Here is a 21,580-nt window from a genome sequence, read left to right as displayed (position 1 = left end):
AGGGATAACTGTATAACAGACACTGTGCTCCTTAACTGTCTAATAGTAGGTTCGACATATATATGTATGAGATTGGGTGGACATAAATAGGAGATGCCTCATATGGGCCAAAAGGCCTTCTGTAATTACCTTCATTCTTATGTTCTTCTAACAAACATATATATTGTGGTAACTATTGCCCATATAAAAGTAATAAGACCCTAATATGGTCCTCATTCATCAATACAACCTTATGAGACAAAGATAATAGAATCTGAAATCTGTAAATATATCTGCCCCAAAAAATTAGTCACAAATTCTGCCACCTATTATTTTGTTATATATGTTATATAACATTATTAATATTACACTTTCACCCGGGCATGACGCAGCATTGCGTCATCCGTTTACTGTCTGCAATGCCGGGGATGACGCAGCATTGCGTCATCCGCTTTAAAAATTCGCCAAAAATCAGTTTTTATCTGATTTTTTTGGGACTGGGTTTAAAATGCGCGCCGATCTCTTCCCATTTTCGTTGTTGTGCCTAGTGACCCGCAGGCGGCGCGGCACACGCCGTCGGCCCATTGTTTTTGCTCCACTGTTGTGACCGGTGTCACCTCCCCTCGCGTCTCAAACGTGTGAACATTTCAGTTATTTTCCGTGGCTATATTTCTTACTGCGGCTTTAAAAACTATCTATGCTTACTCCACGATGGATAGTGATCATGAACAAGGCCCTTCCTGGAAGAAAATTGCGAAAGAAAGGCGTGAAAAGCAGAAGCTGAGTAGTGTACAGGAGAAGTACAAGCATGTGAGACTAACTCCCTCTAAGTTTCAGGCTGTATTTGACGATTTGTCTGGGTCATCTAGTGATGAAACTGATGTCGGTATTGATACTGATGCAAGTAGTGAACATTTAGAAACAGAAACGGCCGATGAGGATTTTGATAGTGATGAAAGTGAGGAGTCTGACGTCGAGACCGCCACTCGTGCACGGCGCGGTACTGGAGCTCGTGCCAGAGCCAGACGTACCACACGTACCACACGTACCCCAGCACCAACAGATTCTGATGATGGATGGTGTAGTGACAATACTGAACCCTTTGTGGACAATTTTACAGGTACACCAGGCTTGACTGTTCCTGTACCTTCCACTGTTCTTGGTTTCATTCAACTCTTTCTGACTCAAAAATTGCTGAAATATGTTGCCTATGAAACAAATTTATATGCTTCCCAAAGTAAGGCAGGTACTGAGCAAAGGACAAAGCACAGATGGCAACCAGTGACAGTGAAAGAAATTGCTAGATATTTGGGACTGACGATCTTGATAGGTATTTTCCCGTTGCCAAGACTTAGAATATATTAGCAAACAGGCAGATTCTGGCACATACCATGTTTCAACACCTTCATCACTGGTAAGCGATTTGAAATGATTGCTAAATATTTCCATGTTTATAACAATAAGTCCATACCACCAGGCCAAGGAGTTGACAAACTTATCAAAGTTCGCTCACTCATGCAATATCTCCTGAATAGATTAAAGAGAATATACATTCCCAATAAAAAATTGAGTTTGGATGAAGGGACAATGCCATGGCGTGGCCGTCTATCTTTCAAGACCTATAATCCCAATAAACCAGATAAATACGGAATAAGGCTCTACATGCTAGCTGAAGCCACCAGTGGCTACATTTATGATTTTCAAATCTATTCAGGAGTTGGGAAAACGACGATTGACACAGTTATGGCCTTGATTGAACCACTGAAGGATAAAGGTTACCATTTATATATGGACAACTATTACAATTCGGTCAGATTGAGTGAGGCACTGCTTCAAGTAGGGGTATACACCTGTGGTACCCTCAGACTACAGCGTGGTGCACCTAAATCTCTTCAGATGCAAGCAAAGGGTAAAGTGCCAGTAGATAAAACTTTATTCAAACGCAAGGACAATACTTTCATAATTTTGTGGAAAGATAAACGAATTGTTTCACTCATAACAAATTGCCACAATGCAGAAACACAACAGGTTCAACGCAGAAAACGAGTACGGAATCGTGATGGAACAACCTCAGTGCAGCAGGTAACTGTCAACAAGCCGAATGCAATCTGTGACTACAATACAAACATGAAAGGTGTTGATCACTTTGACCAAATGATCAAATATTATCACTTCACAAGGAAAACACACAAATGGACGAAAAAAATGACCTTTTATTTTGTGCAAATGGCTATCTACAATGCTTTTGTGATGTGCAACTACTATACAACAGATAGAAGGAAACTGACATTACTCCATTTCCATGAATAAGTCATTGCTGCACTATTGTTCTATAAGTCAAGTAACTGGCCTGAGGAAGATGATGACATCCCACATGCTGCTGATGTCAATGCCACTGGAGCCAATGTTGCAACACCAGGACCATCAACACCCAGACCTCCAACAGCAGGACCTTCAGGTGTGAGGCGCCCACTATTCACTTCACCTGTACCTGCAGACTTACCTTCATCGTCTGAGTCAGAAGACGAGGCTGTGATTATCACTAGTGGTGCTTCTGCTGCAACAAGACCCCGTATTGTGGATAATCCATACCGCCTCAAAAGAAACTTGTCCCATACCCAAGTAAAGATACAGAAGCGTCTGAGGTGTCGTGTGTGTAAATTGTCGGGTAAAAGGAAGGACACACACTATAAGTGCAAGACGTGTGATGTGGCATTGTGTCCTGCACCATGCTACAGTTACTGCACCATGCAGTAATGCTTGCCCACCATCCACTCCACCTATACAAAACATGGGTTGACCCTGCAAGAAACGTTTTCCAGGAGCAGGTGGAGTGGGTAAAACAAATGTTCAACCCATGTCATGTTCAACACACACACTGAGGTGGTAAGTACAAAAATTTTTATTATTTTTTTTTCATACTTTCCCGTATTGTACAGGCAATGTTGTTCTTCAATTGGCCCTTATATGCACTATCCATCTAAAGAATTCTATTAGGAACATTTTCATACCTAAATGAGCGCTGTAAAACGAAAATTGAGATTATCACCAGGAAATAATACTAAACATTTGTGGGCGGGAATTGGGAGTGTAGCTGGAAGGCGTCTGAGCTCACTCATGGCTAACACATGGCTCGTCTTCAACTCGTCGGCGGTTGGAGCGTGACCAGGTTTTTTATTTTATATGCTAATGTTACTCTAGAGAATTCTATTGCGAACCATTGAGACCAAAATGAAAGACCTAGAACGAAAATTGAGGTGACCAGAGTGAAAATAGCGAAAACATTTTATCGCGTTTGCGCGCTCCTGGGTAACTCGTTCGCACTTTCTCTGTTTGCTGCGGGTAATTAGCCGGGCTTTTGGAGTTTATATGCATTTAGTGCTGTAGAGAATTCTATTTCGAACACAATGATACCAAATTTAATCTTGTAGAACGAGAATTGAGGTGACAAAGTTGAAGAGAGTATACACTTTTCGGAATTAACGCGCGCTCCCGTGAAACTCTGGGACCCAAATCGTATCGTTGAGGGGGTGACGCGCGGGGTGCGCGATTTAACCTGTTGACCAATTTCGTTACAACTTCACATGCTTAGTGACAGATATCGTTCTCCAAGATGTAGAAGTCACAACAAAATCCGAATAGAAACAAAGGAGAGAGAAAAAAAAGTGGTTGTCAGTTTTTTGTACAAAGGGACATAAGAATATTGCCATTGCGCAATGTATTTAAATGATATATAATAAAATATGGCATAATAACATACTAACTCATAATGTGTAAAATCTGGCCCTCCAGGTGGCACCAGCTGCATATCCACTTTGTATGCCCTCCTTACTACTACTTGTCTTCTTTGTGTGTCGAACAGGTGATTGCATCTCTTTATCCCTGATTGCCAGTAAATAGGTGTGTCCCTGTAGGAGTACTGCAAGTTAGCCTTTCTTTATCATGTTTGTTGGTACAGAAACTCATTAACACTAAACGGTGATATGATTATAGGTAAATATATAAAATATGAAAATAATTATTGATACACAACACAACTTATGCTGGTATTGATCCCACCAGATATAAGGGCCTGCATAATTAATTAATGGTGTTAGGTTGTTCAGTATTTAGTACAACACTAGGCTATGGTAATATAAATGGGACTAGGTTGATCAGTATTTAGTTCAACACTTGTGGATACTGGGGCTTGACTCATATATTCAATTATTTACTTATTGGATTTAATAAATCGAAGGACCACCCACTTTTGAGAAAAGAGGGAAAACTAATAGAAGTGATCATTAGAATAACACTAGAGAACCAGTGTCTATGGATAATCATTAAGAGAATAATCACTTGAAATAATGAATGGAATGTATTATTAATTAATTAAAGTCAGAGCCTCAAAGACTACATTGAGGGGGGGGGTATTTCTAGAAATTCATATAGGAACCAGTGTGGTTCGCCACCAGTTCATTGTTGAGTAAAGGATATAATTAATCTAAACTACTATAGATTCAAAATATGAGAACTCAAATTGTGAATATTAAAGATCATGAATTACTGAGCAACAGTCAGAGCAAAACACATTAATTACCAATCATCATTTCTGGTAATAATCTATTCAATGTAAAGATTCTACAGGAATTATATAAGAATCAATGACCATATTAAATAAATTTGTACGAAAAAATGTCTTTAAGACGATTTCTGTAACATCATTTCGTCATTCGTCCTCGTGGTCACAGGATCTCCACAAAGAAAGAACCGAGGTGAATATCACGAATGATGAGAAACAACTTGATGACTCCTCGTATACATGCTGAAATTAGAGAAATTTAAGTAGCATTTGAATAGGCTACGTTTTATTTTCAATATTCATGAAAACGGAGGAAATTGTCGAAATTTTACTAACGTTGTATATTGGGTATCCTCGCTATATGACGACAGACTACTCACAAATATATAATCTAGGATGATGCATCAATCGAGAAACATATACTTAACATGAGCGTATTAAATACTGAGGTCTGCCGAAACCGCGTCAGCCAGTCCCTGGCGTCCACTGCCGTGTACATGTAATTACGGGTCTTGGCTTCAATTGTTGAAACGTTATTAACTGGCTGAGCACTATAGGACACGTTAATAAGTAATTATTAACTATTGACCGAGTATCAACGTAATTCTTGCCGATAAATTCCCCAGTCACTACCACGTGTCTCCCCACTCTTTACGCCAGGGATGCCTTCTCTCGCACAATGGCGTCGCTGCCTTCCTCAACCCGTCTCTCGCATTCACCACAGAAATTATTAATCACGAATAATTCTTTTCCGCGCAATTATGGATGTAATACGTTAACGAGAACTAGGTTGCAATTGTAGGGATTTAAATATTATCATATTCTCGTTTTATGGTGTTAAACGTGAAATGGAGAAGAATTTATTTTCTCCATGGCATTCACACATAACAGAGAAAACTGCTGCTACATAACTATTTCAGTTAATAACTCTCGGTTTTAGATTATTGGGAGTTATATTATCCGTAGGTAATTATTACACGGCATACTGATAATTTTAGAGAACCACATTCAATTCTCTAATCCATTGGTAATAAATGTGTCTAACTGGACATTATCTGACGCAATGTTGCTACTTGATTTCATGAGAATTCTAGCATTAATACGCAGATGCAATGGTTAATTTATGTTGACACTACCGTTAGTGAAATTAGTAACTACTGTAGTTAGTATATAATGCTAATGATTTATTATAATACAATAGTAGTTTATTAGTGTTGGAAATTTCCAACAACACTAGTCAATGGTAAAATGCTTCCCTTAAAAGGGGTTGGGATCTAGCTACTAGAATATTGTGTAATAGACACAAAGTGCAAAATATTTTAATTGGAGTTTTAGTTTATATTTTAAATACTTTTCTTCTTAGATAAATTATATAAACAATTGTTGTTGGTAGCCTCTCATTAACCACCGGTGTTATTTTGGTAGTAATAATTATTTTATTAGTGACTTTTCGCGAAATTAAACACAACAATCTAGTAGATAAACTCTGTCAAAATAATGCCACAATTTGGTTTTATTTAATTTAGGTGATAAAACTCCATGGATATCACACTCCACGAATTTGGTGGATAAGCTCCACGAAACGGCTGAGTCTAGGCTACTGACCAGTCTATGACTGGCGATATGTGTTTAATATATTATTGATTCATTGGACTGGTTTATTTAATTTGATGGACCAGTGTGATCTAGGATCATTAAGTACCCATCTAGGTTCAAAGGCTTGTAAATTATAATTGTTGCTCAAGATCCAATAATTTCTGTATTTGATGAACCAGTGTAGCATTTCTGGTTCATCCAGTTCGAAGGTCCATAAATTATTTGTGGGAAATCTACCTGTAATTGATTTGATTAATAATTATAAAATTAAATAATTGTATATATTACATTTCAGCAGAGTGCATTTTATAACTTTTTTCACCAGTAAACTTCCCTTCACACATTTTGGGGGTTTTATATTTAAATCTTACCATAATTAAACGGTAGACTTAATAAATAACCCCTGGGAGGCGCTTGCCTTAATAGCCTTCAACACCACCAGGCGCAAGAAATTATATTATTAAAAACTTTTGTTTCATCATATAAAAATGCTCATTTGTGTTCCCTGATCATGGGAAAATCAAAATCAAATAGTAAGTGACATATTTTGGCTGCAATAAAGCGGTAAAGTCTGGCAAAATTAAAGCGTTGACAGTAAGTGTCCTCTGACAGTCTTCTCTACCTCGCGGCAGGCAACAGTTGACACAACGACATTATTACCTAATTATTTCAATGTCTCTGATTTTTTCTCACTTTTTTGCAGTAATAAAATTCAATAGTGTGTAATGTGTTATATTTATTTAATAAAAATGTGTAAACCAAATGTACTACTAATCTGGTATGGTGTCCAAACAATATAGTGGCCGCCAATATCACATCTAGCAGACCATGCTACCTCACTCACCAAAAATCCTCCTCCCACAATACTGTTTGTGCATTAATTAAACTATATCCACACGTTTTATATAAGTATCTATATCTTTTATACACCATAATTGTACAACTAGGCTGGTATGGTGTCCAAACAGCATAGTTGCCACAATACATGGCATGACATGTCACACACCAGCCAGCAGACGACAGCCTCACTCCCTTCCTCACCAAAATGGCTCCTCCCAACATACTCCTTTTGCTGTTATTACACTATATATACACGTTATATATAAATATTTACTTTTGTGTTCACCATAGCGAACCACTAAGCTTGTATGGAGAGTCACCACACAGGGCCACGAGGCCGATGTTTACATATTTGTATCAAGGAATAATTGGGCTATAGAGAACAGTGATACAGTAAATTAGTGAACGGTAACACAACAGGCGAAAGGATACAGCATACTGAAACAACCAGCAGCACCGATCCACTGACACTCAGTGGAAGAGTGGGACTCCACACCACGTGGAGAGACGACGAATCCACCGAGGCCCACGACATAAGGACATCATTATAAACTCACATGGTTGGGTGAGCGGGACGGTTTTGGCCGGTGAGTGCTGCCTGCTCCTGTCAGTTAACTGATGTACAGTAAGGTTAATTATAAGAGAAATCTTGTTCAGTTTATCATATATATTTAGACTCACAAAGTGGCTCATTCTGGGTAGAAGTGTGACACATAGGAGACCCTCGTGACACTCACACTCACAAGCAAACACATACACAAGCAAACACACACACACAAGCAAACACACACACTCACACACACACACACACACACACACACACACACACACACACACACACACACACACACACACACACACACACACACACACACACACACGCACGCACACACACACACACACAGAGATCTGGGAAAGGAGAGCTGACTACAGGAAAGGGGACTATATGAGGATAAGGGACTATCTGGGTGAAGTGCAGTGGGAGGAAGAAATTAGAGGAAAAACAGTCCAAGATATGATGGACCTAGTCATACAGAAATGCCAGGAGGCCGAAGAGAGATTTATACCAACGGTAAAGGGAAAAAATAAGAAGGAATATAATAACCCATGGTTTAATAGACAGTTTCAGGAAGCAAAAATGGCCAGCAGGCGGGAGTGGAGGAAGTACAGAAGACAAAGAACAGAGGACAACAGAAGCAGATACAACAGAGCTAGGAACGATTACATTAACATAAGACGAACATCGGAAAGGGACTATGAGAACGATATTGCAATCAAAGCGAAAAAAAACCTAAGTTACTACACAGTCATATAAGAAGAAAAATGTCGGTGAACGACCAAGTGACAAGACTAAGGAAGACAGAGGGGGCATATACTGAAAGTGACAAGGAAATCTGCGAGGCACTGAATGCCAGTTTCCATGGAGTGTTCACTACCGAGCCTGAGCAGCTCCCATTGTTGGAAGGGGTTACCCTAGATGAAAGACTATCAGATATAGAGGTGACAGCAGAGGAGGTAATGAAACAGTTGACAACTCTAGATGCAACTAAAGCAGTTGGACCAGACAAAGTATCACCGTGGATACTAAAAGAAGCAGCACAGGCCCTCAGCGTGCCTCTGGCAATGATCTTTAATGAGTCACTTATGTCAGGAGAATTGCCCAGTTGCTGGAAGAAGGCAAATGTCGTGCCGATCTTCAAGAAAGGAGATAGGGAGGAGGCACTTAACTACAGACCTGTATCACTGACAAGCATCCCCTGTAAAATACTGGAAAGAATAATTAGGCTACGACTGGTTGCACACCTGGAGAACATTAGGTTTGTGAACAAACATCAACATGGGTTCTGGACAGGGAAATCGTGCCTAACAAACCTTCTGGAATTCTATGATAAAATAACGAGGATAAGACAGGACAGAGATGGTTGGGCAGACTGCATATTTCTGGACTGCCAAAAAGCCTTTGATACAGTACCGCACATGAGACTGCTGTTCAAGCTCGAGAGGCAGGCGGGGGTGGGGGGAAAGGTCCTAGAATGGATAAGGAACTACCTAACAGGAAGGAGCCAAAGAGTTACGGTAAGGGGCGAGAAGTCGGACTGGCGAACAGTAACAAGTGGAGTACCACAAGGATCGGTGCTGGGACCAATTCTATTTCTTGTATATGTTAACGATATGTTTACAGGCGTAGAGTCCTACATGTCGATGTTTGCGGATGATGCAAAGTTGATGAGAAGAGTTGTGACAGATGAGGATTGCAGGATCCTCCAAGAGGACCTGAACAGATTGCAGAGATGGTCAGAGAAATGGCTACTAGAATTCAACACGAGCAAATGTAAAGTTATGGAAATGGGACTAGGAGATAGGAGACCAAAGGGACAGTACACAATGAAGGGGAACAGCCTACCTGTAACGACGCGTGAAAGAGACCTGGGGGTGGACGTAACACCTAATCTATCTCCTGAGGCACATATTAATAGGATAACGACAGCAGCGTACTCTACACTGGCAAAAGTTAGAACATCATTCAGAAACCTAAGTAAGGAGGCATTTAGGGCGCTTTACACTGCCTACGTAAGGCCAGTCTTAGAGTATGCCGCCTCATCATGGAGTCCCCATCTGAAGAAGCATATAATGAAACTGGAAAAGGTTCAGAGGTTTGCAACGAGACTCGTCCCAGAGCTACGAGGGATGGGGTATGAAGAGCGCCTGAGGGAACTGTGCCTTACGACACTAGAAAGAAGAAGGGAGAGGGGGGACATGATAGGAACGTATAAGATACTCAGAGGAATTGACAGAGTGGACATAGACGAAATGTTCACACGGAATAGTAACAGAACGAGAGGACATGGATGGAAGCTTGAAACTCAGATGAGTCACAGAGATGTAAGGAAGTTTTCTTTTAGCGTGAGAGTAGTGGGGAAATGGAATGCACTTCAGGAACAGGTTGTGGAAGCAAATACTATTCATAATTTTAAAACCAGGTATGATAGGGAAATGGGACAGGAGTCATTGCTGTAAACAACCGATGCTCGAAAGGCGGGATCCAAGAGTCAATGCTCGATCCTGCAAGCACATATAGGTGAGTACATATAGGTGAGTACACACAGTAAAGGGATGGAGTAAATCAAAATACGAAATGGTTTTTACGTATGTGAAACATCACGCCAGCAACAGGATACCCCCCCCACCCCCGTCTTTCCCACCCCATCTTACCCAAAACACTACCCTATGGGAACTGGCTAGATAGCGGCCTTTGACACTTAGTTGACAACTGTTGGACAACTGACCATTGACCATACCTCCAATTTCTCACCCTCCTCCTTCTCCCTCTCCCCCATTAAACATACACAAATAGATCTCTTCTGTTCCTCTTCCCTTCCTCCCAATATCTCTCCCCCTAACCTCCCCATACACACACTCCAGTGTTTGTGGCTTTGTGTGTACAGTGTTTTTAGTATAACAAGTAGTCTTGGATACTAGCTAAAGAAAGTAAAGAATCTTGAGGAATACGGCTCATGTAGGTACTAGTTTCTGTCACCTTAGAATCAAAAGATCACACCGCCAATCCCCCACCACCATACACCATCCACCCTACACACAAACACACACACCACACACTAGGAACTTTCTGAGCCAGCATGTCAAGGAACCCACAGGAGTGAGAGGCAATGATGAACCAGCTGGACTCGACTTGATATTCACCCTGAATGAGTCAGAAATAAGGGAAGTCAAAGTTGAAGCCCACATAGGAATGAGTGACCACAGTGTACTGACTTTTGAGTACTTGGTGGAGGTAGGGATAACCTATCCAAGGATGGGAGTAGAGGGAAAAAGACTGAATTACCGAAGAGAAAAATATGACGAGATGAGGAACTTCCTCAGGGGAATACCATGGGAAACAGAACTTAGAGACAAGAATGTGCAGGACATGATGGATTTTGTCACCCAGAAGTGCCAGAAAGCTGCAGACAGGTTTATCCCCGTTCAAAAGGAGAAAAACGAAAACAACAGAAAAACCCATGGTTTAACCAGGAATGCATGGCAGCGAAGCAACTGAGTAAAAGAACATGGAGAAAGTACAGAAATAACAGAACACCAGAGAGCAGGGAGAGGTACCAGAGGGCCAGAAAAGAGTACCTCAGGGTGAGGAGGGAAGCAGAGAGACAGTTTGAAAATGACATAGCGAGTAAAGCCAAAACCCAACCAAAGCTGCTCCACAGCCACATCAGGAGGAAAACAGCAATGAAGGAACAAGTGATGACACTGAGAAAAGGGGAGAACAGGTACACAGGGAATGACAAGGTGTGTGAAGAACTCAACAAGAGATTCCAGGAGGTCTTCACAATAGAACAAGGAGAAGCCCCTGCACTGAATGAGGAGGAGGCAAACCAAGCAGCCTTGGAGTAATTTGACCTCACCAATGATGAGGTCAAAAGGTGTCTGTTGGAGCTGGATGTGACAAAGGCTGTTGGGCCTGACAGAATCTCACCATGGATACTAAAGGAAGGTGCAGAAGCACTAAGTGTACCACTCTCTATGGTGTATAACAGGTCACTGGAAACAGGAGATTTACCAGAAAGTAGGAACACAGCTAACGTAGTTGTGAGGAGGTGGTTCACCAGCTCACTTACAATAGTGCTCTTATGCCTGTGGGAGCCAGTACACTTGTTAAGTGCACTTGTTAAGTGGGCGGACTTAAGTTTTGTACCAGCAAACCGAAACATCTAGTGTTTGGGCTCATGTGAGAGCCCCAGTCATCAGCAGTCCATAAATGTTACCCTGGCCGGGGTGGCATGTCTGTGGACAGTGCTAGAGCTGATAGCATCATCTCATTGTATGGCATGGAGCCAGACAACTTTGCGCGCGAACGGCTAGGCCGCAGGCGTGGGTGGACATGTGGGGCCCCACGCTCGCCGGCCACTTGAGTGGTTGTCATGGAGACAGCCGTCATCTTAGAAACATCTTGAGCCGCCATGTTGGTCGGCCATCTTGGAGCTGCCCTAGGGGCTATGCTACACCGTCGCTGATTGGATGAGAGGGGTAGGCCGCTGTATGCCTTCCTCTCATTGGTTATTTCGAGAAGGACGCGGGGATAGCCGGTGTAGCCTCATTCTGAACTCAGCCGCCACCTTGTCAAGACGCTCTCTGTACTCAATTCGGCCAAATTGAAGTATAGGGTGTCGTGGTGGCTGGACTACTTCACTGCTGATGCTTCCTGCTTCACCTACGACAACGGTCGTCACAGAATCCGGCCGAAGTCGTCGCTTGGAGGGGTTTAAGACATTATTGTATGCAGGGGGTAGAGGTACAGTGATCTGGGATCGTGGGGGAATGTGCATACGAGCAGCAACAGACTCGTAGATCCCATACCAGTGATGATTAGACTTGCTAGTGCTCTGTAGCAGTCGATGGGAACGGGGAAATTCGTGTCAGTGTTAAGGCAATTTCCCAATGTTGGTGTGAGACGCTATCGTTGGGCGTGTCACCCGGGTATGAACGCTTCACTTCACCGGGGAGTCGAGGGTGCGAACTCAGCCGTGTTGAGTGGGAGGGGTTCGAGTGTGCGCCAATTTTCCGTATAAGTACTACGGTCAGGAACTACCGCCGCCTACGCCACCCGGAGCGAGCCAGCCACCTATAGCGGGGTGCCTGATGTATGGGAATGGTGTGTAAAGCCGGCAGTGTGAATGAGTAAGTACCTAAGTGTGTATTTCGGTGATTAGTAGTCTCTAAAGCTTGAATTCGAGGTCAAGTGTTCCGTCACATTGTCACGCAGCACCTTTTCAGGTGGAGTGAATTGTGAGCGAGGAGATTAATCACCTGTGTTGTCATCTTGTCAGTCCAGAGGGACTTAAGTCTGGTGTACACAGACGTACAGTGTGTGTGTGTGTGTGGGTACACACGGGGAACAGAGTATACATAGTTTAGCCAAGGACGGAGAGGATGTCCATGTAATAAATTCTTTTATTTCATTGTGGTAATCATTTTTGATCGTCCGTGGGACGGAGTGATATCATTTCCAGGTGTGGTCTTGCAGGTGTGGAATTCCAACACTGAGCGCTCAGGTATGTGTAACGCCAGTGATTCCTGGCAATGATTATTGTGGAGTGTGCCACAGTGTGGCTTAAATTTCTTGTAGTGTTCCCAGGGCCGTGACAAGTGTGATTTATATAAATATATATATATTGTGGTTGCAGTATTAATTAACGTAATTTTGGTGAGGTTTGGTGAGTGACGAGGCCGTCTAGAGAGACCGCCCCCGCTCTGTTGAGTAACGTAACTCTCGAGTGTTTATCGGCATGCGTGACCGATAAATCACTCACCCATGTGATTTAAGGAGTGTGAGATTCTCCTTAGTGTTCCCAATAACGTTTGATAGCTGTAGGCTACATGTGTCAGCGGCAATTATATATATATATATAATCATAGTGTCACGGTGCCCAGTGTTAATGTGTTATTTACTGTGTGGTGATTGCAATATATTGACCTATGTTCTAGGGGTTATTGAGAGCATTGGGGTCATTTGCAGCAGTAAGTAAGTAAGTGTGTGCAGTATCCTAATATTTGGAAATTGGAGTACTTGCCGTGTGTGTTATTGCAAAGGGGGTTGTTATTTGATGATGATTGTTGCTAGTGTTGAGCAATCACCGGATGTGATTGCAGTCCAGTAAAGCCATTGTGGGACAGTGTTCTAGAGGGTTCATGTCCTGTATGTTATTTTACTAGATTCTGCAGTATTGTCATTGCAACCGGATTGTAACGTAAATCACTGTGATTTGTTTGTGTGATTTGTCATTGTCGTGGGGGAACTCGGCTGTAGACGAGTACTTGGGTACACATATATTCTCCTGGTTATCTGGTAGGACATCGAAGTCCAGTATTCAGTGAGGTGATTGCGAGGCAATTATTATAACGTAACCAAGGGAACGCCCATTGCTTTAAGAGAATTTGTTCTTTGACAATTTGAGTAACGTAGAATACGTTTGGGTTAATTTACATTCCTGTAAGCAGCTACGGTAGTCTCGAGGAGCCTAGCCATCAGCCAGATAAGAATTAGAGTATTGTCTGTCGTAATTAACGGTCAGTGGGCCGGGTAATTGACGTGTTTCAGGAAGTCAAAGTAATTAATCTCGATCCTTGTTTGATCGACTCACACGAAGGCTACATTGTTCCATTAACGTAACGTCGTTATCTGCCCGGAAGTACCGGCATTTGATTGACTCGTGAGAGGAGTAACGTCATTTAGAATAACGTAAACGTGGGGCTAATTACTGTTATTAGTCGCCTGAATTGGTCTGAGTATGGAAGGCTCAGACGGAATTCGTACCTTAATGTAAATTGCTGAGCCAGTGTGAAAGGTTGCGTATTTTAATTGTTTAATTATTGATCTTGAGGATAGTAATTAATTACTCTAAAGGTAATCACGAGTGATTACCGTTCTCTTAGCACTTTGGACATTGCAAATCAGAGTTTACCATCGCTGAGTGATTAGTAACCGATTAACGTAAATTAACGTAACTAGTAGAGATTAATCAGCTGTCTGGAAGTACTGGGATTAATGGGATTTTCTCACTGAATGCTCGACGGGTAGAGTGTTGTTTGATTTCCGCGTTACTAGTGACAGTTGTAAGAGTTGTTAATTTAACGTAAATGTTACCTTGTAATTAACGTAAAGGTTATTGTGTTATTAATGTAAATCAATTGTTATTGATTGTTGATCGTCCGTGGGACGTAGTGTTAACGTAAGGATTAATTTGAGGAAGGGTGCTGGAGTTGCCAGTGAACCCATTAGTTATTGTTGTCATTGAAAGACTACTGATTTGATTGCATTGCAACCGCTGTTGCAGGTGTAGACTGCACTGAGGCGTAGAACAGTTAGGAGGTTACTGGAGACGTGTTTCAGAACCTACTGTGTCATGTGTTGTAATTGTGATTATAGATCTGTTAGTTCTTGTTTCTTGTTGATTCCTCTGTGGTAACGCTTATGTTCGAGTTAGTTCATTATGCAGTCCGAGGGGCTGGTGTCTAGCTGTCATTGATAGTGTCACAGGAAGGATTTCGAGTAACGTCATTGACATTTCTTTTTGTTTTGTTGTAGTAGTTAGTACTTTATTGAATAAACTAAGTTGTTATGGTTAACACTGTCTTTTCGTTACACCCCCACACATTATTATTGTTATGCAAATGTTCTTCACACTCGACTAAAATTGAGACTAATTTTCTGAGCTTTGGATCAAATATACGGCACCACACAACAATAAATTATTGTTGTGAGAGCCCGTGACCTACTCGTTAGATTCGCTTCGGCGATTGGCGAAGGTCGGCGGCCTAAGAGAGGGGATTTCAATTTTCATTGGGGTCTCGGCGTTTGCTCGCGCCTAGTCAATTGTTCATACATGGTCCCAAAGTGAGGAATGAGCTGGTTACTACACTGGTGTGTTAGCTAAGCAAGTCCTTCCTCAGGCGACCTAGTTGAATATCACGACAGGAATAAAGGTTAAAGAATAAAGAAAATTCTTAGAAATTTTCCGAGCTAAAATTCCTTATACCAATTTCAATTTATTCCAAAACTTCTCACAGTTAACAAAACCAAACTCTCACAGCGTGGCGCCCAACGTGGGGCCGTAGACTTTTGATTCATAATCAGAAAAGTAAGATTCATCAAGTTGAGAAACCTGTGAAGAAAGGTGTGCAGAACATTGCAGAACAATATTGCTGTGGGTGTGTATGTTGTCGGTTAGCAGGATTAGGTACACACACACCACACACACAGAATGGATGAGGATTATAGGCATAAGTACGTATATCTGTATGTGACTAAGTATGGCGTGCTGCCAAAGGATAGAAACAGTCGTACAGATGAGGAATGTAGGCGGTATGTTGAGGACCATAATGCCTATGTACGGCGTCTATGTCTAGAAAGAGCAAACAGAAGTGATATAGGGGACAAGGGAGTTCCCCTAGCCGACCGTGGTATAGTCGGTATGTCAGGGGGTGTGGGATTGAGTCCACCCCAGGAGAAGGAAGGGGAGTCGCGACCCCAGCCTAGGCTAAGGACTGATTCCTTGGGCCACAGAAACGTTTCGTTAGAAGAAGTCAATCAGATACCAGAACAACTTCTCAGGAGGGGGACTGAACAACCCCAGGAGGAAATTACTTTAGAGTACCTAGCAGCCCAAGCTGATGCTATGAAACTGCAAAGAGAGGATAAGGCCAAATTTGTGGCTTACATGTGGAATGCCCACCACGAGAGATTGACTAGATTGGAAATTGCAAGAGTGCAATCCGAGGCAAGGACGGGGAGTCAAGCCCCTCCTGCCGCGCCAAGCTCAGAGGTACAGGCGCTGGAAGTAGAGGTACCTCCTCTATTGCCAAGAGAGGAGAAGATCGATCCTAGGGATGCATACCTAGATCGATGTGTGACGAAGGTTGAAAGGTTTACTCAAGCTCCAAGTAAGGGAGCCAAACCTAAGGAAAGTAAGTCTAAGGGACACCAACAGAAACCCAAGGTTAAGGGACCCAGGTGCTTCACATGCAACATGGCAGGTCACCGAGCAGCTAAGTGCCCGAGCAACACTAGGCTTAAGACTAAGAAGGTGACCAAGGTGCACGTTACAGGCATGAGTACCGTGGGAGGTGATGCCCTAAGAGACACACTCGAGTTAACTAGAGGAAGAGTTAATGGGCAATGGACGAGTGTCTTTCGAGACCGGGGTGCTACAGCTAACATGGTCAGGAGCAGTTTGGTTGAGCCTGAGAGTAGAACAGGTCGAACCCTCCGTGTCCAGTACCCAGATGGCACTGGTAAGGACATGGAAGAAGTGTCCGTGTTGGTAGACACCCCATATATCAAAGGTAAGATCAAAGCTGCGCTAAGTAGAAAGGCAGTGTATGGACTTTTGATAGGTAATACTCCTGGTATAGAGAACCAGGCGGGTCTGTCCTGTGGAAATGACCCAGAGGAAACAGGAACAGGTGAGAGGAAGGTTAAACCCGCTGGCGTTGACACCAAGCGTCAGCCGGCTGGTCGAGCAGAGATCACTGCCGCCCAGACAGAAGAAGAGAGGCAGCAGGTGAAAGGAAACCGGAGCCATCCTTCTCTCCCTATTGCACAGAAAACGAGAACTGACTCAGTGGGACTCAGATGGGTCTCACCAGCTGACGGCGATGTCACACGGCCGCCAGCTGAGGAAGTCAAGGTCGCCTCTTATCAGGCGAAAGATCAGGTGCATGAGGTAAAAGGAAAAAAGAGCAATTTTCCTTCTTTCATTTCACAGAAAACGGGGGTGAGCCCAGTGAGACGGGTGTGGCCTGGATCAGGTGATCCCGCCACAACCTGTCGACCAGCCAGACCCGCGAGGGTTAACACCACTCAGGAGAGTAAACGTCTGCTTGATGTTACCAGTGGTGAGGCTAAGGTAGCTGTGGTTCCCACAAGTGAAGTGGATATTCTGGACCAATCTTTCAGGCTGTTGGAAGAACGTTCAGACAAACGAACGGTCGCTGAGAGATTGAAGAACGAGCAGGTCAGTGACCAAGTGCTCAGTGAGGGGCGAGGTTTGACAGCTGCTGAAGAGGCCTCAGCCCAGTCAACTCAGTCGGTAGAGACACCCGGTCTGAGAGTGACAGACAGACAGGAAGAAAGACCCTGTCACCGGGAAGTCAAGACAGTCTGCTAACGGTCGGGATTGTGTCGGTAGGGTAGGGAAGGTGTTGAGTCTGTACTTCATTGGTAAGTCCATCCCAGTGTGCTACCTATTGTGTCCAGTATGACACAGACCTGTGGGGCGAGAGTGTGAAGGGACTGAGGAAGGGAAGCTGCGAGGCGTTGAGCCGGCTTAACCTGGACCCAGAACCTGAGCACGACCGCACTATGGTCAGGAAGTACCACCCTGGACGAGCCAGTGACGTCACATCTTGTCCCGCCAGCCACCGACGTCAACAGAAAACGGATGAATCACCACCACCACCCAGCCGCCGTGCACTTAATTAAGAGCCAAGTGTAAGTGGCTGGTGATTTTTAGATGAAATTTTCCTCCGGGAAATTTTATCTTTTTGGTGGGGAGTTATGTGAGGAGGTGGTTCACCAGCTCACTTACAATAGTGCTCTTATGCCTGTGGGAGCCAGTACACTTGTTAAGGGCACTTGTTAAGTGGGCGGACTTAAGTTTTGTACCAGCAAACCGAAACATCTAGTGTTTGGGCTCATGTGAGAGCCCCAGTCATCAGCAGTCCATAAATGTTACCCTGGCCGGGGTGGCATGTCTGTGGACAGTGCTAGAGCTGATAGCATCATCTCATTGTATGGCATGGAGCCAGACAACTTTGCGCGCGAACGGCTAGGCCGCAGGCGTGGGTGGACATGTGGGGCCCCACGCTCGCCGGCCACTTGAGTGGTTGTCATGGAGACAGCCGCCATCTTAGAAACATCTTGAGCCGCCATGTTGGTCGGCCATCTTGGAGCTGCCCTACGGGCTATGCTACACCGTCGCTGATTGGATGAGAGGGGTAGGCCGCTGTATGCCTTCCTCTCATTGGTTATTTCGAGAAGGACGCGGGGATAGCCGGTGTAGCCTCATTCTGAACTCAGCCGCCACCTTGTCAAGACGCCACTGTACTCAATTCGGCCAAATTGAAGTATAGGGTGTCGTGGTGGCTGGACTACTTCACTGCTGATGCTTCCTGCTTCACCTACGACAACGGTCGTCACAGAATCCGGCCGAAGTCGTCGCTTGGAGGGGTTTAAGACATTATTGCATGCAGGGGGTAGAGGTACAGTGATCTGGGATCGTGGGGGAATGTGCATACGAGCAGCAACAGACTCGTAGATCCCATACCAGTGATGATTAGACTTGCTAGTGCTCTGTAGCAGTCGATGGGAACGGGGAAATTCGTGTCAGTGTTAAGGCAAATTGCCAATGTTGTGTGAGACGCTATCGTTGGGCGTGTCACCCGGGTATGAACGCTTCACTTCACCGGTGGGTCGTGGGTGCAAACTCAGCCGTGTTGAGTGGGAGGGGTTCGAGTGTGCGCCAATTTTCCGTATAAGTACCACGTAAGGTACTACCGCCGCTTACGCCACTTGGAACGAGCCAGCCACCGGAAGCGGGGTGCCTGATGTATGGGAAGGTGTGTAGAGCTGGCAGTGTGAATGAGTAAGTACCTATGTGTGTATTTCTGGTGATTAGTAGTCTCTAAAGCTTGAATTCGAGGTTAAGTGTTCCGTCACATTGTCACGCAGCACCTGTTCAGGTGGAGTGAATTGTGAGCAAGGAGATTAATCACCTGTGTTGTCATCTCGTCAGTCCAGAGGGACTTAAGTCTGGTGTACACAGACGTTCAGTGTGTGTGTGTGTGTGTGGGTACACACGGGAACAGAGTATACATAGATTAGCCAAGGACTGAGAGGATGTCCATGTAATAATTATATTATTCCATTGTGGTAGTCATTTTTGATCGTCCGTGGGATGGAGTGATATCATTTCCATGTGTGGTCTTGCAGGTGTGGAATTCCAACACTGAGCACTCAGGTATGTGTAACGCCAGTGATTCCTGGCAATGATTATTGGGGAGTGTACCACAGTGTGGTCTTAAATTTCTTGTAGTGTTCCCAGGGCCGTGACAAGTGTGATTTATATAAATATATATTGTGGTTGCAGTATTAATTAACGTAATTTTGGTGAGTTTTGGTGAGTGACGTGGCTGTCTGGAGAGACCGCCATCGCTCTGTCGAGTAACGTAACTCTCGAGTGTTTATCGACATGCGTGATCGATAAATCACTCACCCATGTGATTTAAGGGGTGTGAGATTCTCCTTAGTGTTCCCAATAACGTTTGATAGCTGTAGGCTACATGTGTCAGCAGTAATTATATATATATATATATATATATATATATATATATATATATATATATATATATCTATATATATGGGGGGATACATAAGGGATAAACATAGGGGCTGCAGAAGGCTTATTGGCCCATACGAGGCATCTCCTATCTAAACACAAAGATTAATCCAGTGTAATTGGCCTGTTATGTTGGACATTGTCTTCTGTGTTGGCATCGATATGTTCTTGTCTTGTCCTTACTCTCATGGTGGGTAGAGTAAATAGTTCTGTGATTTGGGTGTTCATGGTAGGTCGCTCTATTCTTATGTGAATTGCCTCAAGAATTTGTAATCTTCTTGAATCTTGGGTTTTGTCTATTATGCAAGTATTCTTGTTCAACATTTCTCTTGTTAGAGTAATGTCATGGGCTTGTCTCATGTGATTCCTAGGGGCACCAGATTGAAGATGGCATGTCAAACGCCTCGTCAGCTTGGTCGACGTCATACCTATTACTTACATTGAAGGTTACATCCTTCGTGGGGGCAAGTGTACATGTATACAACGCTTGACTGCTGTAGAGGGTTCTCCGTCGGCTTCGGGCTGTTTTTGATAAGGAGTTCGGAAGTCTTCTTGGTTTTGTAGAATATTATCAGGTTTATGTTTTGGTTAGGAGTAGTGCTTTTTACTCCTTTACGGATTATTTCTTTCATTATTCTTTCCTCTTTTATATGTTCACTGTGCATGGTTGATTTGTAATATAATTTTATTGGGGGTGTTGTGGTTTCTGTTCTAGGTTCTGAATTATACCAACGGTCCAAGTGTCTTCTTATAGCAGCGTTTATTTCCGCATTGCTATATCCGTTGTTCACCAATACCTGAGTTACTCTTTCAAACTCTCTACTCACGTTGCTCCATTCAGAGCAGTGGGTAAGCGCTCGACGAATATAAGCATTGAGAACACTGGCTTTGTATCTTTGGGGGCACTCACTTCTACCGTTCAGGCATAATCCTATGTTGGTGGGCTTGGTATATACGTTGGTGCTTAAAGAGGTTCCTGTTTTTGTTATTAGTACATCCAAGAATGGCAGACTGTTATTTTCACTATTTTCATGTGTAAATCGGAGTACTGACTCTCTCTCTAGGTGTCTTTTTAGGTCAATTAGTTCATCTGAGTCTTTTACTATTACGAATATGTCATCTACATAACGGCAGTATACAGTTGGTTTTTGTCTGCTACTGAAGACCCTATCTTCGATGGTTCCCATATAAAAATTAGCAAATAAAACTCCTAAGGGGGAGCCCATTGCTACTCCGTCTATCTGTAAATACATGTCTCCTTGTGGACTGATGAAAGGGGCTTCCTTTGTACATGCTTCGAGAAGACTTTTCAAGTGTAAGAGCAAGGCAAGAGCTCATTCGGCATCAACTAAACAAGAAGAAGGAAGCCCTCCAAACCTTTATAGAGCAGGCGGAGCATCTGTTAAACAAAGATTAATCCAGTTAATTTAGATAGGAGATGCCTCGTATGGGCCAATACGCCTTCTGCAGCCCCTATGTTTATCCCTTATGTATCCCCCCATGTTTTTCACCTTCATTGTATTATCACCTGACCTAATGCGGGTATAAAATCAACTAGTATTGTAAGATCTGTTCACTTGAGAATGAACCATGGAGGTTCGAAATGTCGTGCAAATTATACAAATAAGTGTAATACACTCTATAGTAAATCACTTCTTTTCTTCACCTTAAAAGTACGAAAATGAGTTTTGGAGAA

General features: G+C 43.3%; 1 protein-coding gene across 1 annotated transcript; it reads left to right on the top strand.

Moving 5' to 3' along the window:
* Positions 1-690: 690 nt before the first annotated feature.
* LOC123750836 (piggyBac transposable element-derived protein 4-like) lies at positions 691-2,736 on the top strand. The gene is made up of 3 exons (XM_069320198.1): positions 691-1,216; positions 1,457-2,061; positions 2,317-2,736. Exons 1-3 carry the CDS (start codon positions 691-693, stop codon positions 2,734-2,736), a joined length of 1,551 nt encoding a protein of 516 aa, XP_069176299.1.
* The last annotated feature ends 18,844 nt before the right edge of the window (positions 2,737-21,580 follow it).

Source organism: Procambarus clarkii, unplaced genomic scaffold, assembly GCF_040958095.1.
Source record: "Procambarus clarkii isolate CNS0578487 unplaced genomic scaffold, FALCON_Pclarkii_2.0 HiC_scaffold_104, whole genome shotgun sequence".
NCBI lineage: Eukaryota > Metazoa > Arthropoda > Malacostraca > Decapoda > Cambaridae > Procambarus > Procambarus clarkii.
Note: the sequence above shows the minus strand (reverse complement) of the source record. Positions and strands in the feature narration are given on the sequence as shown.